Source organism: Schistocerca piceifrons, chromosome 8 (genome assembly GCF_021461385.2).
Source record: "Schistocerca piceifrons isolate TAMUIC-IGC-003096 chromosome 8, iqSchPice1.1, whole genome shotgun sequence".
NCBI lineage: Eukaryota > Metazoa > Arthropoda > Insecta > Orthoptera > Acrididae > Schistocerca > Schistocerca piceifrons.
This window is the reverse complement of record NC_060145.1, coordinates 268374245-268398801: the sequence shown is the minus strand read 5'-3', so window position 1 is coordinate 268398801 and position 24557 is coordinate 268374245. Positions and strand designations below refer to the sequence as shown.

Here is a 24557-nt window from a genome sequence, read left to right as displayed (position 1 = left end):
AGGCGCAAGACCGAAACACGCAAAGACGCAGGTACCACAACACCCGGCGAAGCATTTTCGGTCGAAAGTAGGATAACACCATCCCTAACTGTGAGGCGGTAACGCAAAGCGTAGTAGTTCCGCAACGGATCAGAAGTCTTAGTGGACGGACGATCTGGCCAACCCTTCTGAATACAGCAGAAAACCCAGGAGAGGGTAGGGTCAGAACCCGTAGCAGCCGCTAGCCGGTCCCCGGTGATGGGGAACCCATCCACAACCCACTGCTCGGCAACATCCAGGTGGAAACACAAAAGTTCGTCCCTATTGAATGCCAGATCAGGACCCATGGGAAGGCGAGACAGTGCATCAGCAATCGCATGTTGGCCCATCGGCTGGAAATGAATCTTATAATTGAAACAAGACAAGTAAAGAGCCCAATGCTGGAGGCTGTGTGCAGCCTTGTCGGGAAGTGACGTTGATGGATGGAACAAGGAAACAAGTGGTTTGTGATCCGTAACAAGATGAAATTTGAATCCATAGAGAAAAACACCAAACTTATGAAGAGCATAAATAATGGCCAAAGCTTCTTTTTCAATTTGAGAATACTTTAGTTGGGCATCCGTGAGCGTTTTGGAGGCATAAGCAATGGGTTGTTCAGAACCGTCAGGAAAATGGTGCGCAAGGACTGCACCGACCCCATATTGAGAGGCGTCCATGGCAATAACAAGATGTTGGCCAGGTCGATAAGTACCCAGGCACGGGGCCTGTTTCAGCATAGTCTTCAATTTCTGGAAAGCCGCATCGCATGACGCAGACCAGTGAAAAGCCACGTTTTTATACAACAGGTGATGCAACGGCTGAGCCACCCAAGCAGCAGGCGGTAAAAACTTGTGATAGTATGCTATTTTCTCCAAGAAGGCCTGCAGTTCCTTAACAGATGTAGGGCAAGGAAGGGCATCGATCGCAGTGACAGTTTGCTGAAGTGGCCGAATACCATCCCGAGAGAGTTGAAACCCCAAGTACGTGATAGATGCCTGAAAAAATTTTGATGTCTGAAGATTACACTTAAGACCGGCAGTCTGTAAGACATGAAAAAGTCTGCGGAGAGTTTGAAGATGTTCGTCAGTGGTGGAGCTAGTAACAACAATGCCATCCTGGTAATTTATACACCCAGGGACAGTGAGCAATAATTGTTCCAAGAATCACTGAAAGAGAGCAGGGACACTGGTAGCCCCGAATGGCAATTGTTGGTATTGATAGAGGCCGAAAGGCGTGTTAAGGACCAGAAACTGCCGACAAGCAGCTTCGAGAGGAAGTTGATGATAAGCTTCTGACAGGTCAAGTTTAGAAAAATACTGGCCTCCAGCAAGTTTAGTGAACAATTCCTCAGGTCGAGGCATAGGGTAAGTGTTGATAAGGCATTGAGCATTGCTTTGAAATCGCCACAGAGACGAGTATCACCATTTGGCTTAGCAACGACAATGACGGGAGAGGCCTACTCACTGGAAGTGACAGGAAGCAAGACCCCTGAAGCAGTGAGACGATCCAGCTCCCATTTGACCTGATCACGAAGGGCCACAGGAATGGGCCGAGCCCGAAAAAACTTAGGCCGAGCAGTGGGTTTGTGTGATATGAGCTTCAAAGTCGTTTGCACGGCCTAACCCAGGAGAAAAAAGGGACGAAAATGTCGTTGACAAGGAATCCAATTGAGCAAAAGGAATAGCATCAGAGACGATATTGACAGAGTCATCTATAGAGAACCCAAAAATGTGAAAGGCATCAAAACCAAAAAGATTCTGTGCATATCTATGGTTGACCACAAATATGGGAACAGTGCGAACAACAGATTTGTAAGATACCTCAGCATCAAATTGTCCCAAGAGAAACATCTTCTGTTTATTGTAAGTCCGTAATTGCCTAGTGAGATGTGACAGGACTGGAGAACCCAACTGAAGATACGTCTGGGAATTGATGATAGTGGCAGCAGAACCAGTATCCACCTGTATGCGAACATCGAGACCAAGTATTTGGACAGTGAGGAATAACTTCCCTGAAAGGGAAGAAGTACAATTGACAGACAACACAGAATCAGAATCAGCGTCATGTTCATGAACATCATGTATGCAGTCGGATTTGCAAACGGATGACAATGACCCTTTTTTATGCATTTGTGACACACGGCCCAACGTTGTGGACAATCTTCTCGTGAATGTTTCGTAAAACACCGTGGACATGAAGGAAGTTGGCATGGGTTTTGCTGCAGTTTCTTAGAGGTTTGTTTACGGTTAAGCCAAGGCTGTGCTTGGGAGCGTACTGCGGCCACGTCGGCTGGCGGGGACACGCCACACACTTCGTCAACATCGCACAGAAGTTCTATTTCCCTGACGTCGCCCCATGCTTCTATTTGCGCTCCAGCGCCGCGAGAAATTTCAAAAGACTGAGCAATGGATAGGACTTCATCTAGAGTCAGATTTGCCAACTGAAGGGCACGTTGCCTAATTTCTTTGTCGGACGCCGATCGGATAATAGCATCCCATACCATGGAATCGGCGTAGGATTCTTTGTGAATTTCAGTAACAAATTGACACTTTCTACTGAGGCCATGAAGTTCAGCAGCCCAGGCGCGATAGGTTTGATTTGGTTGTTTTTGACAACGATAAAAGGCAACACGAGAGGCTATCACATGCGTTTGTTTTGAAAATAGACGGACAGAAGTGAGCACATTTCAGCAAAGGACAAAGACGCAAGATCTTTCAAAGGAGCCAATTGCGACAACAACCGATACATTTGAGGTGAAATCCATGAAAGGAACAGAGACTTACATGTTTGTTCGTCCACAACATGAAATGCCAAGAAGTGCTGCCGAAGACGTTTTTCGTAATCAGACCAGTCTTCTGTCGTCTCATCGTAAGGAGGAAAAGTAGGTAGAGTTAACGACGAGAGACGCCCCGCATTTGATGCCGTGACAAAATCACGAATCACATTTGTGAGAAGTGTTTGCTGTTCTATGAGACCTTGCAATAGTTGCTCTAAAGTAGCCATGGAAACATGTGGGTGAACGATGGAAAAGAAAAATCACTACCTTGTCGCCAATTGTAATAACTTCAAGTGGAACAAATATATTTCAAGGAAGACGCATTACATGAAAGTCACAGATCAAGTAAACAGAGTAAGACATGTATACACTTTAACAGTCAAATCATAACTGAGTCCAAGTCTAGCGGCCGCTGGCTGGCTGGCCGCTTAGGTGGCGCTGCTGCTGCATGGCCCGCAGACAGCGCCTCATGTAGGGGACGTGCGTAACTGCGCGGCGGCACTTTGAAAGATCGGCGAGTCACAACATTTTCATCTATGGTTGCTATTTTAGAATGCCATTTACATGTGTTATGTTCAAGAGAAATTTTGAATTCAGCAACCTACTTGACAACTGTTGAAAATGAAAAAGTTTACTCCTTATAAAACTTCACCAAGTTTGCTTTAATTTCTGTTTATGACAGTTTGTTCAAAACAAAGAATGTCAGACTGTGCTGTTTTTTCTCTTCACCCATTTGAACTAAATAAACATAATGCTTACTTTAAAAAATAGTATAAGGAAATACATTCTTGTATTGAGTTAACAGTTTTCTTAGATTATTGCGTAACAGTGAAATTTCGTTGTTATCAGTACAATCTCTTTGCCAGGTCAAAAAAAAAAAAAAAAAAAAAAAAAAAAAGAAAATGTTCTCCTTGCGCTTGTAGTCATATGGTAAATGTCTTTATATTGTACTCTGAAAGACTTTTGCCTACGTTTGCTACATTTGCTTATTTCTGTCCATTTCCTTCTTCCTAACAGTATCAGCAACAATTTTTTGTGAGTTTCCAAAGAATAGCATGACAATGAAAATTCCAAGGTGGCAACAACAAACAAGAAATGAGGAAAGGCAGCCAATAACATGCAGATGAATGTTATGATTGCATTACAAGATGTGTGACAGTTAGTTAGTTTCATGTTCGTAGTGAATTAATGAGCTATTCTTAAACTAAAGCTTAATCTTCTCTATAGCAACACATTGCTTGTGAAGGAGATTGGTTTCGGAGTTCTATATCTAGTGTTAGTGTAAGAATGTCTTCTTTCCAATTTTCACATTGCAGCAGCATCAATGTGAGTGGATGGTAAGGATGCATTAGTGTTAAGAAACTATAAATATGGATATCCATGTTGGATAGTTTTACAAAGCTCTTGATATCATAGTTTGTGTGTACCTGATCATTGGTCTTACCGGTTTTGATCCTAGGATAACAGTGCGGCAGTCTAGTGAGAAAACCTGACAAATCCTGTGATCACATAAGTGTAAATTACACTATTGATTGTTTCTGCCAGCAGATCATCCAATATAATCTTAAGTACACACAGTTTCTCAAGACTTAATGCCTTTGTACCACCCACACAAGCTGTAAGATTGCAGTATTAAGTATATACTGGACCTGATACCTACATCATTCATCTGCAGGTGAAGGGTTGCCTTTCCTCATGTTCTGTGCATTTCATTTAAAAGAAGAAAGTAAAATTAGGATGTAGTGTCCCACCAACAATGTCATAATAGATGGAGCACATACCCCTTTTCAGAGGAACAAGACTGGTATTTGTGTCAAGCGATGAACGGAAATAATTGAAAACCTAAATCTGGTTAAGTGAACAAGAATTTGAACCATCGATCTCCTGAATGTAAGTCGAGTGTGTTATGACTGTGCCACCTCATTTAGTCTATTTCATAAACTCATTACATTACTTTTATTTTTCGTAATTGTAGGCTGTAGCCTGTCTTCTCCTGCTTCAACAATGGTAATCAGTCTTTACACACATCCCTAACATATACATATATAAAGTTATTAAATAGTACATTTTCCTGATGTTCTACAAAATATTGTTTGTATGATTATGATCTGGCTTTTGACTTCTCAAGTTATCATTAGGTGGGAACTGAATGTTGCAACCACAGATAAAATGACGTGTATCATACAGATACAGTGTGTTTATGAAAGAAAGCATCAATTTTTTATGTTATGCATAAATTTTCACATTTAACTTCTTATTAAAAATAAAATCAAACCATGGAAAATCCAGGATGGAATGTAACAATACCAGAGAAGGAAGGTTGCTACTCACCATATAGCGGAGATGCTGAGTCGTGATAGGCACAACAAAAAGAAAGATACCAACCATTTCCTCGACCAACTCTCCACAGTTCCTGTTCCTTTACCACACGGTGCCCTGCTCATCACTATTGATGCCACCTCCCTGTACACTAACATTCCTAATGCCCATGGCCTTACTGCTATCGAACACTACCTTTCCAGATGCCCTATGGATTCCAAACCAACAACCTCCTTCCTAGTCTCCATGACCAACTATATCCTCACCCACAATTACTTCTCCTTTGAAGGCATTACCTACAAACAAATCTGCGGTACAGCTATGGGCGCCACATGGCACCATCCTATGCTAACCTATTCATGGTCCATCTAGAGGAATCCTTTCTATAAAACCCAGAATCCTAAACCCCTCACCTGGTTCAGATTCATTGATGACATCTTTGCTATCTGGATTGAAGGTGAGGACACCTTATTCACATTCCTCCATAACCTCAACAACTTCTCCCCCATTTGCTTCACCTGGTCCTACTTAACCCAACAAGCCACCTTCCTAGATGTTGCCCTTCACCTCAGAGATGGCTACATTAGTACCTCCGTCCATATCAAACCTACTAACCAGCAATACCTACACTTCGACAACTGCCACCCATTTCATACCAAGAAGTCCTTTCCATACAGCCTAGCCACGCATGGTCGTCGCATCTGCAGTGACGAGCAGTCCCTCTTGAAATGTACCGAAGATCTCACTGAAGTCTTCATGAACCCTAATTATCTCCCAACCTTGTACAAAAACAAATCTCCTGTGCCTTATCTTTCCAGTCTCCCACCACCTCCCAAAGTCCCACAGTCCAGCCACAGAGGAGCATTCCCCTCGTAACTCACTACCATCCTGGACTGTAGCAACTGAATTACATTCTCCGCCAGGGTTTCGATTACCTCTTGTCGTGCCCTGAAATGAGAAATGTCCTGCCCACTGTCCTTCCCATCCCTCCTACCGTGGTATTCCACTGTTCACCGAACCTCACTATATACTCGTCCATCCTTACACAACCCCTGCTCCCAATCCCTTACCTCATTGCTCATACCCCTGTAATATACCAAGATGCAAGACCTGTCCCATACATCCACCTACTCCATTCCGGTCACTAACATCACCTATCCCATCAAAGGCAGGGCTACCTGTGAAACCAGTCATGTGATTGACAAGCTAAGCTGCAACCACTGTTCTGCATTCTATGCAGGCATGACAACCTACAAGCTACGTTCCCGTAACCCTCCTGGCCTCAACCCTCGTTAGTCACTGTCCTCACCCATCCAGCCCCCTCCCGTTCCCATTCCAGCACTACACAGCTGTCATTTCACCGCCACACCCAGTCTTTTAATTTCTTTTTATTTCTATCCTTTCTGCTACTTGCCCCCTGCCCCCTCTGCACCTTCTCTCCTGCCCTCCGTCTAAACTGCAACACTTCACTGTCCACCACTCCCACCATATTGCCCCTCCCCCTCCCTGCCCCAGCCTCCTCCTTACCCCCACCCAGTCGCAACTCCCATCATGCACTGGTGCTGCTGCTCACAGTGTGGTTTCAGCTCTCTGAGACTGCAGACATGTGTGCAAGTTGCGTTTGCGTGAGTTTGTGTATGTGCATGTGAGTATGTGTGACTACTGCTGACAAAGGCCTTAATGGCTGAAAGCTATAATTGTATGAATCTTTTTGTTGCGCCTATTGCGACTCAGCATCTCCGCCATATGGTGAGTAGCATATTAAAAATAACATTTTTTAACTCACTGCTCATGGAAGCCCACACTTTTATAACAGTTTTTTTAATGGTTTATTGTAACATTTTACATTTTGTCAAGAAAATATGATCCTACTGGAGACACTTGGAATAAAAAACATACTACACAGAATACCAGCTTAGTTGTAAGTGATGAAACACGATTTCCTTTTTCCTCTCTGTTAAACTAAGTTTAAGTTGTTAAACTAAGTTTAAGTACACATATGTTTAAATATAATAGTAAATTCAATTTTTTCATCTTTTGTTACACATAATGTTCACATAACAAAAAAAAAAATTATTTGTAGTGCTTTCTTAAACATGACTGTTTCTGCATAACATAAAAAAGTAATACTTTCTGTTGTAAATAGTCTGTATCTCATCTTTTTATTTATCTGTTTAAGTCACATGTCATTTAACCTGTGGTTGTGATATCCAGTTGTGACCTATGGGTTTGTGGTCAAATAAATACAATTTTTGCAGAACATTAGAAAAGTGTTTCCTATTTGATATTATTGCCACGATCTGTCAATCACCAATGACAAATTCAGTTAACCCAATATAAAAGTCAATTTGTTTTATTATTTATGTTTTCTGTACAATATGTCGTAATAAATCTAAAATTTTGTGCTTGATTATGAAGTGTTACATTTCCATGACATATCACAACTCTGATACTAACATAAAAAGTGTTGCTTCTGTTTTTCCTGTCAAAAGGAATGGCAGTACACTCTATAAAGATAAACTTTTTGACATCAGGTCACTGCCCATGAAATGTATGATTTGTAAATGGCATAAGCTGGATATTTTCCAATAATGTGGTTGCATTGGAAAGTAACAGGGCCATTTCCCTACATATAAGGAGTCAGTAGGTGCTAGCATACCATGTGATCATACACACACATCACGGACATAAGCCAAAAATGTCTACTTTTTTGTACTAGGTTAAACATGACTACAAAGCAGCCAGAAACCTCAGCAGACTACATGGAAATGACACAGTAAGTAAAGTATCGTTCAAGAAATTTTTGATGTGATTGTATATGACTGCTGAAAGGAATCACATGGAAATGCATTATGATACAGTTACAGTAATAAACCATGAGAAGTTGCTGTATCTGACATACACTGTTCCTCAAGGTCATAGCACATAACATTTGATTTTCATTATTTGAAGCATGTTGAGCTTACTGAGCAACTTATGGTGCATTTTCTCAAAGCATGCCTTTCTATGCTTCCAAGGGACAGGATATTTTATTTCTAAGACAGGCTAATGAATGGTGATAAGTAACTGATATTATATTGTCATGTGCTAACAGTGATCCCCTACCAAAGGAACATAATGATGACTTAATGGTGTATTGTTGATATCATTCTTGAAAAATGACGAAAGAGTGAATGCTGAGAAATACACTGCCTCACTGTAGAAAATTTCGCAGACATTACAAATTAGTCACCCAATAAAATTTTAATACTCTTTAACGTTGCTTCACATTGCTAGAACCACTGTGCAAAAGCTACACAATGTGCACTCGTTCTCCTTCATCTGTCATATTTCTTGCATACACTTACAGCTTGTACATTAACTATAGAGCATCCACTCACATATTTGCAATTGCTGGTACCTGTAAATCACATAAACACTTCGAGCACAATTCAGTAAAATTTCCGAGACGTATTCACTCCCACCTTCACTGTCACTGGCACATGAGATCACATCAGCCTTTCAAACTCGTGTTGCTTGTATATTTACCACAGCACTTGTCTCTTGCGCTTTTCCCATCACAAGTGTCTTATTACATGCCATTCCACTATTACAAACCATTCATACTCCTGTCTTGTCTCAATCTTGTATCCATATTATAATTTTTGCTTTAAAAAAGATTTCACAGTGAAGTAGCAATCAGAAATACATTTGGGGAGAAAGTCCAAAAATTCAAACTTCTGCTAAAGTTGAAGATATGTGGAAGAATTTCCTCCAGAAAATGTGTAACATTCAGTGACACCACTCTTGATTGATAATTAATCCTGTAAACCATGTTCTAATTTGATATTTTACTTCAAAAATTGAAAACAACAAAAATCCCATGCAAAACGATTAATGATCAGCAGGAAGCTTTTACCATGTAGTTTCATCATACATACACTAAGAACAGAAATGCAAATACGCGATATCTGGAGTTTTTCATTTTTGGTCTTGACGATGACCTACGTAATCTTTGAGAAAACAACAACAGCGAGTGAGACTGTGAAGCATCTGGAAAGAATAAACAGTTCAAATGCCAATAAACATTTTGTGAATACATTTCTGCTTTTGACTCTGACACCACTGAAGAATTGTAACCAGAAGAGATGAAATTAGTGGGAGTTCTACAAACCATCTGGTAGTAGAATGATATCTCTGTACAGACTTGTATTAAGAGTGCAGGTCTACTATATTACCACAGGGGGGGTTCCTGGCTTAACTTATGCTCAGCATACAGTGAAGAAGAGGAGAATTTTAATACGAAACTTACAAAAATACACACACGTGTGTCTTATAATTGAGATGGCAAGCCTGCACTCATGTTTCAGACCTGATGCTGTGTGGTATGAAGCCACAAAAAGAGTAAGAGTTGATTGTATGACCATGTCTTTTACTGGTGCTATTCTTTAGAACAGGAAGATATAAATGCACAAACATATATTGCTGCCATTGTCGTGTGGTTGGTGAAAGTGCTAGTCTAGGGAAGAAATGGGAAAAACAGAAAAAAGGGAGAGGAAACAGGAGGTGAATAATCATATGTATAAATTAAAAGATAAAAAGAATTGTCATACAATCCAAAAGAATGGTCTGCCTCAGGGATTTCTTTTTTATCCATTTTGCAAAACATTTTTACCAATCCACAGCCAAAATAGATACAAGAAAGAAAATTTATGTAAACTGGCAGCACTACCATTGCCAAAGGAAGGAGTTTTGAAGAAGATAAAAAGACTAGATAAATCGTTTAGAGAACCATGTACTCAATGTAAAACTAAATGTCTGAAGCCTAGCCCCAGCAATACCCAAATATGTGCCTTACATTTACAGAGCAAGATATTTAAATGTGAAATCATAATCTAGCACTGTGACCATGAAAAATAGCTGGAGGTGAAGATGGAATGTATTCTAGCATCTAAAATTCTGAAAGGGAAGTAAATGCAAGGAAAGTCTTTAAAAGAAAGGTGACAGTTCGGCATAGGGTACCCAATTGGCAGTTTTGTTTACATCTGTAATGTATGCCACACCATTCTGGGAAGCATTGTTCACACAAACCTAGTCAATATAGGTCTGAATAAATCAGAGTGATCAGTAAGACCGATCATAATATAGAAACTTTATTTCATGAGTTGTGTCACACCAGTTATAATGGAAATCCAGGATGGAATAATGACAGTATTATGAAAAGGAGAGTTTCTGTTCACCATATAGCAGAGATGCTGATTTGCAGATAGATACAATAAAAAGATTGTCAAACAAAAGCTTTCGGGCAAGCAGGCCTTCATCAGAATTCACACACACACACACACACACACACACACACACACACACACACACTCTGCCACACAAATGCAGCTCTCGCACACATGGCCATAGTCTCTGGCCGCAGGGCCTTATCAGCCAGAGACTGTGGTCATTTATGTGCAAGTTGGATTTGTGTGTGTGTGTGTGTGTGTGTGTGTGTGTGTGTGGTGTTGTGTTGTGTTGTCTAATTCTGATGGACACCTGTTAGACCAGTTACCATTGTGTGTTGAGCTGCTAAAGAGAATAAAAGGAAGAAAAATATGATTGCAGTAGAACACCTATTGAATAATTAGTAGGAAACAAATTGGAAAACATAACTAAACTCCAGATGGTAGCTGTGGCAACAGTGATGACACATTGAAGCCATTGATCACCAAATTAAATTTTTATTTCTGCACAGTGCTACCAAACGTTGTTTCTAGTAATAAACAACCAATACATTAAATTTTCTGTCAGACACCTTTTACACTGCAGAGAGACACCAGTTAAACAATACAACCATTAAGGCAGTTATAAAAACCAATATGAATTAAGAAGTGGACACTAGTTTGGCTATGTTGGTGTTTGTAATTGAGGATTAAAATCTTATGCTGACTTGGTAAGTGTGTCCTTGAGCCATTTGTAAAATTAGTCAGGATATTTTCTGGCAAGACTCAAATATGTAGTACCAGTGCATCTCAGTTTGGCTTTTGCAAAGAATTCTCTATGGAGAAAGCCATAAATGAGCTCACTCGTTATGCTCTTTCAGAGTTACACAAGAAAACTTACTCTTTTGGTTTATTCTGTGATCAAGACAAGGCGAGGTAGACTGTACGTACTGACGCTTGCAGGCTTCAGTTCTAGGTTCACTCTGGGGCTTAACCTGTTTAAATGTACTTCTACTCACTTTGAAGAACTGTTCAAAACTGGAATGTTTGCTGTTACAGTGTACTAATAAAGGAGCAAAATCCACCATGCCAGACATCCCATCCTTCCATTTACATTTTTGTGGTTATTTTTCCTACTTGGGCCCCCCTCCATGCGTGACCACATCTGTGCCACCATTCACATCTGAGAGTCATCCCGGCATTCCTACACGTTGTCCTGTTTCATCTTCCTACCCTGGCTCTATGCCTTCTTCCACAACATTGTTCTTCCAAACCTATCCTGCCATTGTCAGTACAGATGACAACTTGCACTAACAGCACAACATTACCAGGAGTGTGTGTTAATGTATGTATTTGAACATTCTTAATGTTAAGCAACATGTTTCTGCCCATCCTTAGGCAACAAAATGAGTTGCTTGTTTCCATATAGAATATTCTGTTATTGAAATAAATGCACGTTTCGTGTATTTTAATTGTTCAGTGGATTAACTTGTGTGTGTGTGTGTGTGTGTGTGTGTGTGTGTGTGTGTGTCAGAGGGGGCGGGGGGTGCGACAGAGGGCGGGAGGGGGGGGGGGTCCTTATTCTGCTGCCTGGAGACAGAATAATTGCGCTGCCAAAGAAAAAATTCTTTTTTACTATTATACTGCTGAGATTATGTAAAATAAATTGGCCAATTTTGTTATCTGTGAATGCCTTGAGCAATAACTCAGTTAAGTGGAAACAAGAATTGGCCAATATCTGTAACATGAAACTGCAGACCACGGGAAAGAAAATAATGTAGTTCTGAGTTTGGGCTTGATTATTTATCATTTTCAGTCTAGTTCTCTGGCTGGGCTCTAAATACATTTTATATTTGCAGTTAGTAATATGTTTTCTAATTGATTGTTTTATGGACAACAGTTTGGTCTTAACGTATTTTGTTTGACACATGTTCAGTTAAGTGTCTTTGTAATGAATGATCCTCTGTTCTTTTTCTATTTTACTGCTTGACTCATATAATGTGATTCACTTTTATTTCTCATCTGTGTGTCACAGTAAAAACCTACCTATATCTCTTGATGTGTCTGCAACTTTGTTTTATTCTAACTTCTTTCTCTCTGTCAGTGTAATGAGTCTTTTACCTTTTCTTTGTATCTTTCCAGAACCATGATGAGGTATTTATTGAAAAGAACTCACATTTCATTATTTTCTTTGCATGCTCAGGAATGGCTTTTTCCTTTATTACTTTATTAGCATTAAATAATTTAACATAAACACGTGAACATAGCAGACAACTCTCTCATCAGTTTCAGACGCGAATTAATTTAACTTTGGCATCAGTACTTCACCCACTGAAAACATTGTTCAAAAGCTGTTAAAACTTTTAAATTTTCTTGCTAGGATTTTAAGGTAAGCTCTTCCATTTAATGATTACTTAGCATAATGCTTGCACAATCTTTCTGATGATATATCCCTTTTGTCATGGTTTCTCACAGACTAGTGTTGCTTGCTGAGTCTATATAGTTGATAGTCCACAAAACCATGTGCGAGGTTAGCTGTAGGTTTCTGCTAGGAAACTAGACTGTCATCCCAAAGCACAGATCAACCTGCAGCTTTGAGCACACTGAAGACACTCTTCCTAGGCATGATGTAATTATGATTAATTCCAATGTAACCTGAGTGCAATAGGCTTCTGTTTAAAGTGCACTTCTGGCTTTCATTTGTACAGCATTTGGACATATTTTTGCTAACAGTTCCCTGCATATCTTAGTCGGATTGCTGTACTATTGGCATTTCTACAAAATCTGCTGCCATTAAGTATTTATATTTTAATTAAGTTTAGTAACTATAAAGACCCTAGAGCTGCTTCATTCGAGATCTGTTACACTATTACAAACGTTATGAAAATACATTACTTGAGAACAAAAAATTGGATTCTAAACTGTAGTTTGGTAGTTTAACAACATATGACATAATGTTCTGTCAATCTAACACATTACTGCTTTTTAAAGCTACCATAAAATGACATACTAAGAATAATAAAACTTGCAATAAACTCATGAAAGCATTTATGTAACACAAAATGTAAGTCAATGTGTATCCGGTCTTGGGAAACTGAAAGAGAGAGAGAAAGGGAGAACATACATATGGCAGTCTGCTGTGCTACATATGGCAGCCTGCTCTGCTCTGCTCTGCTCTGAATACAGAAAAAATTAAATAGAAAGCTTGCAAAAAGCTGTTAAGGGAAGAAATATTTCACTGTTGAACAGGTACTTCAAAGTATTACCAATTCTCTGTTGGAGATCCTAATTGAATCCAAACAGTACAAAGGCAGTGTGAAAAGTTCTTCTCATAGCAATGAGAACTGTGTTTTAAAATTGGTTTGTTGCTCCAATATATCCATCTTTCAGGCCAGTGCAATCTGTACATAGTTTTCTCCACAGTGAAAATGCAATTCTCAAAGGTCTGCAAAATACTCATTTACAACTACATAATATCCACATTGAATTCGAGACTTTTCCAGTCAGGTACCCCTTTATAAAAGAAATAGGTGGATATCAAAGTATGCTAAATCTGAAACTTCCTGGCAGATTAATACTCTATGCCAGACTGAGACTTGAACTTGGGATCTTTGCCTTTGTAGCACTTGCCTGTGTGAGGCAAAAGTCCTGAGTTTGAGTCTCAGTCCAACACACAGTTACTGCCAGGAAGTTTCATATGAGTGTACACTCCAATGCAGACTGAAAATTTCATTCTGGAAACATCCCCCAGGGTGTGCCAAGACATGTCTCCACAGTATCCTTTCTTCCAGGAGTGCTAGTTCTGCAAGTTTTGCAGAAGAGCTTCTTTGAAGTTTGGAAGGTAGGAGACGAGGTACTGGCAAAAGTAAAGCTGTTAGAACGGGTCATGAGTCATGCATTGGTAGCTCAGTTGGCAGAGCACTTGCCCACGGGAGGCATAGGTCCTGAGTTCGAGTCTCGGTCTGACACACAGTTTTAATCTGCCAGGAAGTTTCATATAAGTGCATACTTTGCTGCTGAGAGAAAATTTCATTCTGTGCTAAATCTGGTGAATGGGATGGGTGCTCCTCAGTTTTCCCATTTCTGAAGGGCCTCTTTGTGAGCATTTGCATAGTCCTGATGGAAGATGACTTTTGTCTCAGTCAGAAGGTTTGGTTAGTTTCCATCAGCATCCCCCACCCTCCCCTCCAGCATCTGCAACTGACTGTAATATTTCCAACAGATTAAACCGACTTCTCTTTCATTGGTGCAGGGCCATTGTCATTCATTCACAGTTTGTGTTGCTATTTCACTCCTGAAGTGAAATGGTAAACCTATGTAACAGTCAGAAAGTGGTGCACAAACTTGTTTCAGTTCTTATCCAGAAATTACTGACAAATTTGTTTTTGCCATTACTTTTTTCCTAGACCTCTCTGGTTCTTTTCCTCCAGCCCTCTTCCATCCTTCAACCTTTCTGACTTAAGGAAGGAGGTGCTGGCTCCAAAAGCTTGCCTAATTACAACCTTTCTTTATGTGTGTGTTCTACTGCCGCTTGTTGAGTAGATTTTCTATCTATCCCATTAAATTATTTTGCAAAAATTGATTGTATTATTCATTTTGCTATTTTCTTAGTGTCAGATATTTCATAAACTTTTAGTAGTTGATCTTGCAATGCCACATTGTCACTTTCTTGATTTAGTGTCAGATATTTAATAAACTTCTGGCAGTCTTTTACATGGTTCACCGAAGACTTTTGTTGTGATAAAGTGTTCAAAATTCTCTTCAAATGAAACACAGATAATATGATTGTCTGAAAAAAAGCCACATAAAAAAACTTATCCTGCAGATGAAGTAGAATAAATTTGTTGTATACAGTATACAAACAAATGTAAAACATAACTTCATTGATTCAACTCATCATCTAGAACAGCACATCAAACTAATGGATCATTTCTTACTGATGGCGCATAAGGTAATCTGTCTTTTAATTGTTCAAAAATTTTCTTCTTATTGGTCCTGTAAATTGTATTCTTACTGAGTCATCCAAGAGAAATGTTTGTGGGAAGAAGGAAATTGGTATAAGTGGATGATAAATGCCTGCCTTGTGTGACAGAGAAAATTTCTGCTTGAAAAACATAATACTGTAGTTAAAGCTGCTTAGAGTTGAGAGAACATTGCAATTAGAGCCACAAAGATCGTACTGGGGAATAAAGTGGAATACATGATGCAGGAAGATAAGAAATCATCTGTGTAATGCTATAACTATTTTCCATCCTTTTCACACTGGCACTCACTTTTTGTTTCTTATGTTTGTGAACATTTGAAGTTTTGTGATGTGTTTCTCTTATTTGATTTCTTCTACTTCTTCATTGATGCAGTCAGTCCTTCATAATGTACTGTAGATCCCATCATGAAGGAGAACCTTCAGGGTTCAGGGTTGTATAATGAGTCAAGTTACTTGTTAAAAAGGTAGAGCAGCTGTTAGAAACTGTGTAAATTATTAAGTACCATTAAATTTTCATAAACAGATTGCGCTTTAAAAAATAAAACACACACTGCTTCTTTATTTATATGAGTAGCTGCTGTATATCTCATACTTACAACCTAATGTCTGATTGAACAAATTGATATTTATTATAGAACAGCTGTTGTCTGTATTCCATATGGACACTTTTTTACAATGCTTGTGATGCAGCCAACAGGAATCGTCATTCCTTGAATCTAAATAATCAGATTATTTTTGAACATTGTGGCTAATGATTTATGTTCCAAATGTTCTTTTGCATTTATAGGTATTCTCAGTTTCTTGTTTTATAAGATGGGAGGTTGCTGAAGACCCACACACCAGAATACAGAACCCATGTTGAGTCCTAAAAAATGAGGGAAAATGTACTTGGAAATTACTTTTGTATCATCTGTTGTGATTATATACATCACAATTCAGTCGAAACTGATTGTTATTATTAGCAACAATTACCACTCCTTGTGAATATCTCCAAAGGGAATTATTAGAAGATAAGTAGTGTAATGAAATGGCAAATCCAGTGTCTGAAAAGGGTGTTCTTTTGTATTTTCCAGTGTCTTTAATTTACAGTTGGAGATGTGCTGCATTACCTCACCTTGTCTGCTTCCAAGTTATTTCGCCAGCAAAGCAGGCCTTTTTTCTGCAACTAATTGTTTGAATTTATCTTGATATAAACTGTTAGCCATTATCTTCCCTTTTGTCAATTCAGGTTGCCTATTGAAGCATCTTTAATTGCCATTATGCCCTCATACAGCTCCCAAACCAACTTCATTCCAACCTCTCAATCTTTTTTAGTATTTGTCTCGATCCATACACCATTTTTAGGCAGCCTCATTTTTTTAGTGTAATCTATTTGCATTTCTCCAGACCAGCATTTAAAAAGCTAGTAAACATTTCATATCTTGCTCTTGTTGTAGCACCATGTAAGGCTGCAAAGCTTTCCAATATTTCCCATAACTGCGTACTAAAAAATGTATGTATAGTTTCCTCATGTTCTACCAATCTGCTCTGCCCCCCTCCTCACACTTCGTCACATATGATGACATGACTAATTCTGCATCATAAAATCTTTCTTATCTGCCGTTCCTCACATTATTACCCATTTCCATTGTGAATATTGTTGCCTTCATTTTTTAAACATTTATTTTCATACCTTGCTAATCACCACTATTTTCCAACCGCCTCATCTTAAACTACATATTGTAGGCAGATTTTTTAACATGTACGTATAAATCTTTAAAGTCTGTGCATCAACATGCTCACATTTTAATGATTAGGTTGCAGGCCTCTGTTAAGAACTGCAAAAGCTGATAAATGACTGCAGATGTCACTAATACAGGTTAAAAAGAAATTTTAATGCAAAAGTAAGACAATTTTTCAGGAGACTCATGTTTCAAAAATTTGTTGAGAACAGCAGTGTGTTTGTCCATAACACATTCTTCCAGCAAAAACACAAATAGAAAATGGAACTAAAAATGAGAATGGCTGCATTTTGTGAAATACTAAAGGAACTGCAAAATATCACTCAAAAAAACTTTATGTTGTAAGTGATTATAGAGCTGCAAGTTGAAGGGTAAAAACAGTTCAAATTCATCATGCAGAAAGTCAGACATGCAGATTATGATTATTTTTCTTGTAAATTATGAAGGCAAATAGTGCTGTATCCATGGGTAGTTCTGGAAGAAATGGAAGAGCCACTGGGCAGGAGAAGCACCTGCAGAAGAGTAACTCAAACTAATGGCAGGCAAGTGAAATGCAACATTTAGACTATGGACAAACAGCAGACCTGGACAAGGACAAACAACCTAAATGACAATGATGCACTAAACTAAGGCTTCACTACAATAATGATGACAAGGCTCAGAATAGCGTAGAGATAAATCCAAGACACAACCAAAGAGGGTAACCAAGTGAAAAGCAGCACGGTTATCAAGCAGTCCTAGAACAGTGAAGTTAGATCCAAAAATCTCAGATGTGAGCATGGAACTAACTAGCTGTGCACCAGATGGGCGCTTATATAGGGGCTGTGTGGAATGCTACAGGCTGCCATATTCACATGGTGGGAGACAGCGGTGCACTTGCCATGCAATGACAGTATTGGATGGCCATGATGATGCCCCCAAAAGGTCATCTAAGCCCATCTTCTTCCGCGACCATTCAACCTTCATGGCATCTGATACCAGAAATAGTTCATGTGGAATTGAAATAAATGCTGCATACAAAGTACAAGTGTTCATGAGGATAAGACGAAAAATTCTTGGACTTTCAGAGATGGCATTCAAACCCATAAAATTTTAATTTTGTTATGTTGGCACATGTTGCACAACAGGGTAAGTAAATTAAAGCTTGATTTGTGGAACAGTTTGTTGCTCTCACTTTTTAATTAGTCATGTTGCATTATTTCATTCAAAATAATGAACTGGAATGCTCTGCCATGATAAAATTCTTAGTTTTGTGTGGTTTCTCATCAATAGAAATTCATCGTAAGCTGGGGAAGGTTTGTAAAGAATGTGCTGCTTCATTTCTGAGCATTAAAAATATGAGCATATGTATTCAATGCGGCAGTACTTGGAGATGATTGATGCAAAGATGGTCCTGTAGCTGCAACCACAGGCTTAGTTGTATAGTTAGCAGTTAAATGTGTATGAAATATGTAATAGCATAATAAAATCAGGAGAGAGAATAGCATATTTTACCTGAAGTATTAATTATGCGAAGACAGTAGAAGATGGGCACTGAATTTGTTGACTGCTGGATAAGCAAATGTGAAAATGAAGCTCTCATCTAAGTAATGTCTCAATAAATTACATCTGTCACTACATACATACTTGACAAGCCAATGTATGGTGGATGTCAGGGGGGATGTTGTAGGTAATTCCCTTTCCTGTTCCATTTGCAAATTGATTGGGGGAAAGATGACTGTCTACATGCCTCCATGCAATCCTTACTTTCTCTTATCTTGTCCTTGTGATCCTTAGGTGAAATGTACGTTAGCAGCAGTAGAATCATTCTTCATTTGGCTGCAAATATCAGTTCTCTAAATTTTGTCAATAGTGTTTCATGAATAGAATGTCATCTTCCATCCAGTGATTCACATTTGAGTTCATCAAGAATAGGTCGCACTAGCGTTTTATATGTGGCCTCCTTCATAGATGAACTACACCTTTCTAAAATTCTTCTGATACCCCATTTACCTAACCTGCTAATGTATTTATGGCCGCCGAGTAAGTGACGCCAGAAACCATTTCCGGAAAGTTAAGTGATTTAGACAGGAATATAATTTAGTTTAACGCCGACAACAAATTAAATACGTGCATTAGTGTATCGTTTAGTCTTTCCATTAAAGGTTTGACTTTTCTTTGCGTATTTTTTCAGAAAACACGAAAAGATCGTAACTTCGCGAAGTCGCGCTTAGGCTTAAATTTTGTAGACGTGTTTGTTTCTTGTTTCACGGTAATTTAACTAGTTTCTTGGTAACAAATAAGTAAACTACCATAAATAGCATATAACTTCATTGTTTTAATACAGATTTCAGAAAAACAGCGTAACTTTATATCAGAAACTTGCCTATATACATTTGTTTATAGGCCTAATTCTCGTAACGTTTTTGGAGAATCAAAGTTAAAGTATCTCGTTTAATTTCCCCTTTTTTCATTCCATCGAGTGAAATATATAATAAATAGCGTATACCTTCATTGTTTTAATACAGATCTCAGAAAAACAGCGGAATTTTAAATCAGAAACTTGCTTATATACATTTGTGAATAGGCTTAATTCTTGTAACGTCTTTTTTGATTTTCGGTAATTTAATTGATTTGTTCTAGCTGAAGTATTATTTTTGCCATGAGTGAGAAGTGCCTGACTTGCCGTAGAATTGTTAGTTCCGGGGTTTGGTGTGATGGATGTAGTAGTTTTTTTCACTGGGGGGACTGCAGTGGCGTGGGTGTTGGGAAAGTGGATCAGGCTCATCAGTGGTTATGTAGGATTTGCAGCAGAGATAGGAAGATAGTGGAACAGGAGGGGAAACTTGCTGCCCTTCAGGCTGAGCTAGATCAGGCTAGGGAAGATCTGGACAGGTTAAGGAGGGAGAAGGGCAAAGAGAGGTGGGAAGTGGCAACAGGTAGCAGAAGGAACAGGCCTAAAACTAAGTCTGACAGTTTTGTGGTGAATGTCAAAAATAAGTTTGACCTGTTGCTTCAGTTAGAAACTGATGAGCCTCAAGCAGAGGTAGGTGTAGACAGGACACAACAAACTTTCAATAGGAAATTGAAAAAGAATGTAGGAAAGTCATCGAAAAGGAAGAAAGTTTTGTTGTTAGGCCGTTCTCATGCCAGAGGTGTAGGCCAACTTCTGCAGGAGGAATTAGGACCAGAATACCAGGTCACAAATTTTTTCAAACCAAGTGCTAGTCTGGATCAGGTGACAGAGGATTTAGGTTCACTCTGTAAAGGATTTACCAGGGAAGACACCGTGGTTATTGTGGGAGGGCCAGGGAACAGCATCGACAGAGATCCTTGGTACAGTATAGAGTGTGACCTGGTAAAGATTGCGTCGGCATCGAGACACACCAATGTTGAATTTGTATCTGTCCTGAGACGCCATGACCGGCCTCATTTGAACTCTTCTGTTGGGAGAGTTAATTTGGAGTTGGAACAGCTGCTTGGGTCGGGTGCGGGGGCTCATATTGGTGTGGTTCCTGTTGATTATCTCAGTAGGTGGGACTATACCAGGCACGGCCTACATCTCAACAGGAAAGGGAAGGGGAAACTGGCTGGGGTAATAGCAGGAAATTTAAGGGGGGGAGGAACTGCCATGAATGGTAAAATACCAGTGGTTACAGGTGTTGGAGCAGCACCTTTTTTAGGATAGGTAAGACAGAAAGATGTCAAGTTCTACGAGAGGTCAGGATTGAAACAAATCTTCAGTTTAGGAAACAAATTAAACAGCACAATTCTAGCACATTTGATCACCAATCACAGCTATCAATTATAAATTTTCACCAATCACCAGAAATTTTATCTCCACCAAGTTGTATCTCAGTCCTAGGTAATTGCATTGATGAATTAAAGTCACCCAACCCAGTTGACATAATCTGCCTCTCTGAACACCATGTGACCACTGGTATAGGAACTAGGCCTAAGCACAATGAGAAACTCAGACAGGAGAGTACTGCAAATGTTAGAATAAGGAAAGGTTCTCATAAAAGTATAATTAAAAATAATGTAAGTATATTTCATCAAAATATTGGGAGTTTAAAGAATAAAGTAGATGAGCTTCTGGTTTGTTTAGAAGATTTAGAAGCTGAGAATGAAATAGATATACTATGCCTGTCTGAGCATCACATTGTTACTGATATGGATAAGGTAAATGTAAGTGGATATAAGCTCTCTGCACATGTAATGAGAGAAAATATGGAGAAAGGAGGAGTTGCCATATATGTCAAAAGTTATCATTGTGCAAAAAGTATAGAAACAAAAAAGTTTTGTGTAGAGAAACATATAGAAGCATGTGCCTGTGAGCTTAAATTAAATGAAGGCACATTTATAATTGTAACTGTATATAGGTCCCCATCAAGAAATTTTCATCTATTTCTGAAAAATTTGGACTCCTTGTTGTGCTATCTGTCAGACAGGGGGAAGCAAATTATTATTTGTGGGGACTTCAATGTAGATTCTCTGAAAGAGGGTAATAGGAAAAATGACCTTGAAGTATTACTCGGTTCTTTCAATTTGACACCCGTTATTGATTTTCCTACTCGGGTGGTAAAGGATAGCAGCTCACTGATAGATAACTTCTTTATAGGCCAAGATAAGTTTAACCAGATAAATGCTCATCCTGTTGAGAATGGTCTTTCTGATCATGGTGCACAGCTAGTTACAATATATGACATAGCTCCATTCAGCAATACTAAACAGTCCTCCAAAGTAGTACGTTCAGTCAACGATTTAACAATTGCAAATTTCAGGGAAAGCCTACAGCAGTTAGACTGGGATGAGGTGTACCGTGAACCTGATGCCAATTTAAAATATAATTTATTTCATGACATTTTTGTAAATGCATTTGAAAACTGCTTCCCCAAGAAAATAGTTAAATATACTCGTAAGAAACCTTGTAACAAACCATGGCTTACTAAGGGTATAAAAATATCTTGTAACCGGAAAAGGGAAATGTATCTGACAGCAAGAAAGAGTAGTGACCCAGAAACTATCAAAAATTATAAAAACTACTGTGTTATATTAAGAAAAGTTATTAAAAAATCCAGGAGTATGTGTATCATGTCTGAAATCAGCAATTCTGATAATAAAATTAAAACAATTTGGAATATTATTAAAAGAGAAACAGGTCAACCAAGAGCAGAGGAAGACAGTATTACCATCAAATTGAATGAAAACTTTACGAACAAAAAGTCAGAAGTTGAAAATATTTTTAATAATCATTTTCTAAATGCTGTGGATATAGTAGGATCCAGGTGTTCATTAGAAGATGCTAGGCTGTTAATGGAAGAGGCCATACCCATGCAATTTGATACAATTGAAATCTCACCCACTTCTCCCTCTGAAATTAGGAAAATAATAAACTTGCTTAAAAGCAAAAACTCACATGGAATTGATGGCATTTCCAGCAAAATACTAAAAGCTTGTTCTCAACAGATAAGTAAGATTCTCAGCCACCTGTGTAATAGCTCTCTGGAACAGGGCATTTTCCCTGATAGACTGAAATATGCTATTGTTATACCTTTGCATAAAAAGGGGGATAGATCTGATGTCAACAATTACCGTCCAATCTCCCTTCTAACAGCTTTATCCAAAATTTTTGAGAAAGTAATGTATTCAAGAGTAGCTTCACATATCTGTAAAAATGAAGTACTAACAAAATGTCAGTTTGGTTTCCAGAAAGGTTTTTCAATAGAAAATGCCATATATGCTTTCACCAGTCAAATTTTGAATGATCTGAATAACCGAACACCACCCATTGGGATTTTTTGTGATCTCTCAAAGGCTTTTGATTGTGTAAATCATGAAATTCTGCTAGACAAGCTCAAGTATTGTGGCATGAGTGGGACAGTGCACAAATGGTTTAATTCGTACCTAACTGGAAGAGTGCAGAAAGTTGAAATAAGTAGTTCTCGTAACATGCAAAGATCAGCACATTCCTCAAACTGGGGAACTATCAAGAATGGGGTTCCACAAGGGTCAGTCTTGGGTCCTTTGTTGTTCTTATTATATATTAATGACTTGCCATTCTATATTCATGAAGAGGCAAAGTTAGTTCTCTTTGCTGATGATACAAGTATAGTAATCACACCTGACAAACAAGAATTAACTGATGAAATTGTCAATACTGTCTTTCAGAAAATTACTAAGTGGTTCCTTGTAAACGGACTCTCACTGAATTTTGATAAGACACAGTACATACAGTTCCGTACAGGGAATGGTATGACGCCATTAATAAATATAGACCTTAATCAGAAGCATATAGCTAAGGTAGAATATTCCAAATTTTTAGGTGTGTCCATTGATGAGAGATTAAATTGGAAGAAACACATTGATGATCTGCTGAAACCATAATAAGGGTCATTGCAAATTTTGGTGATAAACATCTTAGTAAATTAGCTTACTACGCCTATTTTCACTCATTGCTTTCATATGGCATCATATTTTGGGGGAATTCATCACTGAGGAATAAAGTATTTATTGCACAAAAGCGTGTAATCAGAATAATAGCTGGAGTCCACCCAAGATCATCCTGCAGACATTTATTTAAGGATCTAGGGATATTCACAGTAGCTTCTCAGTATATATACTCTCTTATGAAATTTATTATTAACAACCAAACCCAATTCAAAAGTAATAGCAGTGTGCATAACTACAATACTAGGATAAAGGATGATCTTCACTATTCAAGATTAAATCTAACTTTGGCACAGAAAGGGGTGAATTATACTGGCACTAAAGTCTTTGGTCACTTACCAAATAGTATCAAAAGTCTGACAGATAACCTACAAGTATTTAAGAAGAAATTAAAAGATTTTCTGAATGACAACTCCTTCTACTCCATAGAGGAATTTTTAGATATAAATTAAGAAAAAAAGAAAAAAATATATTTAAAAAATAAAAAAATAAAAAATAAAGAAAAACAAAAAACACAAAAAAATAAAGTTGTTATATTAACTTAGTATGTTGTTAAATTAACCTAATTATGTCATGTATTAGAAAATTCCAGGGACACTTATTAATATGTCGTCCAATAGTAGTCTGTGAAAAAGGTCAAACGATGGTATGCCTGTATGATGCCCTTGTGTGAATGATATCTTAAACATGAAATTTAAAACTTCAGCTTTTATTTTGGTTTCTTCTATTGCCACACCAGACTAGTCGACATGTGACTGGACAGAAGCCTTCAACCCAATTAGTGATGTTATGTAGGACTAGATTATTCTTGGGTTCTCGGCAAGATCTTTTGTTGAAATATGATGGTGGCAGTTGTATGCTTTTTGCATTGACCTTTTTATAGGTGTACAAATTTCTGCTAATATTCAGATGTCGACATTTCTACATCCTTTTTTTGAACCAAGAGTGAAACAACCTCATCTTCTCCACCTTTTTCTGAATTTTGTTATTAAATTGTGGTGGGTTTTTTCCATCCCTTAACTCACTTATTTGGAACATACTTCTCCAGAGCTTGATTTACAGCCTGTTGAAACTTTGCCCACATTTCCTCTGTGCCCATCATGCTGAAACTAAATGATGTCCTT

The 24557-nt window shown here is 38.4% G+C and overlaps 2 protein-coding genes across 2 annotated transcripts in view; one reads left to right on the top strand and one right to left on the bottom strand.

Moving 5' to 3' along the window:
- LOC124712502 (carbohydrate sulfotransferase 11-like) overlaps nucleotides 1-24557 on the bottom strand; it is a 237398-nt gene that overhangs the window by 58343 nt on the left and 154498 nt on the right. The gene's annotated exons all lie outside the window — the stretch shown is intronic.
- Nucleotides 1-24557, top strand: part of LOC124712500 (calcium uptake protein 1 homolog, mitochondrial-like) — a 236346-nt gene that overhangs the window by 143861 nt on the left and 67928 nt on the right. The window contains 1 exon segment of the mRNA XM_047242799.1: nucleotides 7833-7889. Coding sequence (XP_047098755.1) covers nucleotides 7833-7889 — 57 coding nt within the window.